The sequence below is a fragment of the Salmo salar genome, chromosome ssa18 (assembly GCF_905237065.1).
Source record: "Salmo salar chromosome ssa18, Ssal_v3.1, whole genome shotgun sequence".
NCBI classification, from domain to species: Eukaryota; Metazoa; Chordata; class Actinopteri; order Salmoniformes; family Salmonidae; genus Salmo; species Salmo salar.
Window position 1 is genome coordinate 40,001 of NC_059459.1, and position 4,478 is coordinate 44,478.

The 4,478-nt window shown below is 44.2% G+C and overlaps 1 protein-coding gene across 1 annotated transcript in view; it reads left to right on the forward strand.

Moving 5' to 3' along the window:
- The window catches only part of LOC106595551 (zinc finger CW-type PWWP domain protein 1), a gene marked incomplete at its 5' end in the record, with an annotated part of 39,930 nt that extends 36,729 nt beyond the window's left edge, over positions 1–3,201 (forward strand). The window contains 2 exons of the mRNA XM_045700628.1: positions 2,371–2,520; positions 2,615–3,201. Of these exons, the coding sequence (XP_045556584.1) occupies positions 2,371–2,520; positions 2,615–3,003 (539 nt within the window). The remainder of the gene's footprint in view (positions 1–2,370; positions 2,521–2,614) is intronic.
- Between the last annotated feature and the right edge of the window lie 1,277 nt (positions 3,202–4,478).

Genomic DNA, 4,478 nt, shown 5'->3' on the forward strand with positions numbered 1-4,478 from the left:
TCAACTCTAAACTAATCAAGTCTCTCTCCTTCTTCTCTGTTTCTCAACTCTAAACTAATCAAGTCTCTCTCCTTCTTCTCTGTTTCTCAACTCTAAGCTAATCAAGTCTCTCTCCTTCTTCTCTGTTTCTCAACTCTAAGCTAATCAAGTCTCTCTCCTTCTCTGTTTCTCAACTCTAAACTAATCAAGTCTCTCTCCTTCTCTGTTTCTCAACTCTAAACTAATCAAGTCTCTCTCCTTCTCTGTTTCTCAACTCTAAGCTAATCAAGTCTCTCTCCTTCTTCTCTGTTTCTCAACTCTAAACTAATCAAGTCTCTCTCCTTCTTCTCTGTTTCTCAACTCTAAGCTAATCAAGTCTCTCTCCTTCTTCTCTGTTTCTCAACTCTAAGCTAATCAAGTCTCTCTCCTTCTTCTCTGTTTCTCAACTCTAAACTAATCAAGTCTCTCTCCTTCTCTGTTTCTCAACTCTAAACTAATCAAGTCTCTCTCCTTCTTCTCTGTTTCTCAACTCTAAACTAATCAAGTCTCTCTCCTTCTCTGTTTCTCAACTCTAAACTAATCAAGTCTCTCTCCTTCTCTGTTTCTCAACTCTAAGCTAATCAAGTCTCTCTCCTTCTTCTCTGTTTCTCAACTCTAAGCTAATCAAGTCTCTCTCCTTCTCTGTTTCTCAACTCTAAACTAATCAAGTCTCTCTCCTTCTTCTCTGTTTCTCAACTCTAAGCTAATCAAGTCTCTCTCCTTCTTCTCTGTTTCTCAACTCTAAGCTAATCAAGTCTCTCTCCTTCTTCTCTGTTTCTCAACTCTAAGCTAATCAAGTCTCTCTCCTTCTTCTCTGTTTCTCAACTCTAAGCTAATCAAGTCTCTCTCCTTCTTCTCTGTTTCTCAACTCTAAACTAATCAAGTCTCTCTCCTTCTTCTCTGTTTCTCAACTCTAAACTAATCAAGTCTCTCTCCTTCTTCTCTGTTTCTCAACTCTAAGCTAATCAAGTCTCTCTCCTTCTTCTCTGTTTCTCAACTCTAAGCTAATCAAGTCTCTCTCCTTCTTCTCTGTTTCTCAACTCTAAGCTAATCAAGTCTCTCTCCTTCTTCTCTGTTTCTCAACTCTAAGCTAATCAAGTCTCTCTCCTTCTTCTCTGTTTCTCAACTCTAAACTAATCAAGTCTCTCTCCTTCTTCTCTGTTTCTCAACTCTAAGCTAATCAAGTCTCTCTCCTTCTTCTCTGTTTCTCAACTCTAAGCTAATCAAGTCTCTCTCCTTCTTCTCTGTTTCTCAACTCTAAGCTAATCAAGTCTCTCTCCTTCTTCTCTGTTTCTCAACTCTAAGCTAATCAAGTCTCTCTCCTTCTTCTCTGTTTCTCAACTCTAAGCTAATCAAGTCTCTCTCCTTCTTCTCTGTTTCTCAACTCTAAGCTAATCAAGTCTCTCTCCTTCTTCTCTGTTTCTCAACTCTAAGCTAATCAAGTCTCTCTCCTTCTTCTCTGTTTCTCAACTCTAAGCTAATCAAGTCTCTCTCCTTCTTCTCTGTTTCTCAACTCTAAACTAATCAAGTCTCTCTCCTTCTTCTCTGTTTCTCAACTCTAAGCTAATCAAGTCTCTCTCCTTCTTCTCTGTTTCTCAACTCTAAACTAATCAAGTCTCTCTCCTTCTTCTCTGTTTCTCAACTCTAAGCTAATCAAGTCTCTCTCCTTCTTCTCTGTTTCTCAACTCTAAACTAATCAAGTCTCTCTCCTTCTTCTCTGTTTCTCAACTCTAAGCTAATCAAGTCTCTCTCCTTCTTCTCTGTTTCTCAACTCTAAACTAATCAAGTCTCTCTCCTTCTTCTCTGTTTCTCAACTCTAAACTAATCAAGTCTCTCTCCTTCTTCTCTGTTTCTCAACTCTAAGCTAATCAAGTCTCTCTCCTTCTTCTCTGTTTCTCAACTCTAAGCTAATCAAGTCTCTCTCCTTCTCTGTTTCTCAACTCTAAGCTAATCAAGTCTCTCTCCTTCTTCTCTGTTTCTCAACTCTAAGCTAATCAAGTCTCTCTCCTTCTCTGTTTCTCAACTCTAAGCTAATCAAGTCTCTCTCCTTCTTCTCTGTTTCTCAACTCTAAGCTAATCAAGTCTCTCTCCTTCTTCTCTGTTTCTCAACTCTAAGCTAATCAAGTCTCTCTCCTTCTTCTCTGTTTCTCAACTCTAAACTAATCAAGTCTCTCTCCTTCTTCTCTGTTTCTCAACTCTAAGCTAATCAAGTCTCTCTCCTTCTTCTCTGTTTCTCAACTCTAAGCTAATCAAGTCTCTCTCCTTCTTCTCTGTTTCTCAACTCTAAACTAATCAAGTCTCTCTCCTTCTTCTCTGTTTCTCAACTCTAAGCTAATCAAGTCTCTCTCACAGAGCCAATTGGAGGGGACCTGAACGAGGGAGGAAAGGGAGTGAAAGAGAAAGTTGGCAAGAAGAAAAGAGGAGAGGAGGAGGGTAAGAAGAGAGTGACGTCTCCCTGGTTCTCCAAACTAAAGAAAGGCAGCGCGACCACGGCCAGACCAGGTGACTTCTCCTTCTACAGCACTGACCACTTTAGTTACCTAGCAACAACCTGTAGCTGTCTGAACTGACCTCTGACCTCTGATCCCCCCCGTAGCCCCTCCACCCAGCAAAGACCAGACTGTACCAGAGAGAGAGAGAGAGGAGGAAAGACCAAAAGACACCAGTAAAGGAGAAGAAAGAAAGGAACTGAGAGAGGAGAGAAGCCTGGAAGAGGAAGACGAGGAGGAGGAGGAGTCTGTTGAGGAGGAGGCAGGAGAAGAGGAAGGGAGAGAAACAGGAAAAGAAGGAGAGGAAGAACAGATGAAGAAAAAGGAAAGGAAGGAGTTTGTAAAGTCTGTGTTTGGAGGGGAGGGGGACGACGGAGGAGAGGATTATTTCTTAGATGAAGACATGGAGATTCTGGGCTGCAGAGAGGAAGTGATGAAGAGACAAGCTCAGGAAGAGGAGGATGACTTCTCTATCATGCTGTTTGAGGAGGAGTAGAGAGAGGGAGGGAAGAGGGGGGATGAAGGGTGGAGAGAGGGAGGAGGAGAGACTTTTGGGGGAGTAGGTAACATAATCTCCTGCTGTTCAGGTCAGGAACTGTTGATGTAAATAGTTGAGTTCAGGTATGTTTGTTATGTGTTGGGTTACATTATATCAGTTGTATAATATAATAAACAGTGAATTATTCGTTTCTAACTTGTGAGTTTGTCTGGTTGTAAATGGTGGAGATGGGAGCAGCATTGAACCTGAGTGTGTGTGTGTGTGTGTGTGTGTGTGTGTGTGTGTGTGTGTGTGTGTGTGTGTGTGTGTGTGTGTGTGTGTGTGTGTGTGTGTGTTAAAAAATAACTTTTGTTTTGGAGTTTCAGAGTTGTTTGTTTCCTGCTAGCTACTGTTTTTACAGGATACACACTCTCTCTGTCTGTCTCTCTCTCTCTGTCTCTCTCTCTGTCTGTCTGTCTCTCTCTCTGTCTCTCTCTCTGTCTGTCTCTCTCTCTCTGTCTCTCTCTCTGTCTGTCTGTCTCTCTCTCTGTCTCTCTGTCTGTCTGTCTCTCAGGTTGAGACAGGAGGACACATATCTGTCTGTCCCTCAGGTTGTGGCAGGAGGACATATCTGTCTGTCCCTCAGGTTGAGACAGGAGGACATATCTGGCTGTCCCTCAGGTTGTGGCAGGAGGACACATCTGTCTGTCCCTCAGGTTGAGACAGGAAGACACATATCTGTCTGTCCCTCAGGTTGTGGCAGGAGGACATATCTGTCTGTCCCTCAGGTTGAGACAGGAGGACATATATCTGTCTGTCCCTCAGGTTGTGGCAGGAGGACATATCTGTCTGTCCCTCAGGTTGAGACAGGAAGACACATATCTGTCTGTCCCTCAGGTTGTGGCAGGAGGACATATCTGTCTGTCCCTCAGGTTGAGACAGGAGGACATATATCTGTCTGTCCCTCAGGTTGTAGCAGGAGGACATATCTGGCTGTCCCTCAGGATGTGGCAGGAGGACATATCTGGCTGTCCCTCAGGATGTGGCAGGAGGACATATCTGGCTGTCCCTCAGGATGTGGCAGGAGGACATATCTGGCTGTCCCTCAGGTTGAGGAAGGAGGACATATCTGTCTGTCCCTCAGGATGTGGCAGGAGGACATATCTGGCTGTCCCTCAGGTTGAGGAAGGAGGACACATCTGGCTGTCCCTCAGGTTGTGGCAGGAGGACATATCTGTCTGTCCCTCAGGATGTGGCAGGAGGACATATCTGGCTGTCCCTCAGGTTGTGGCAGGAGGACATATCTGGCTGTCCCTCAGGATGTGGCAGGAGGACATATCTGGCTGTCCCTCAGGTTGAGGAAGGAGGACATATCTGTCTGTCCCTCAGGTTGTGGCAGGAGGACATATCTGGCTGTCCCTCAGGTTGAGGAAGGAGGACACATCTGGCTGTCCCTCAGGTTGTGGCAGGAGGACATATCTGTCTGTCCCTCA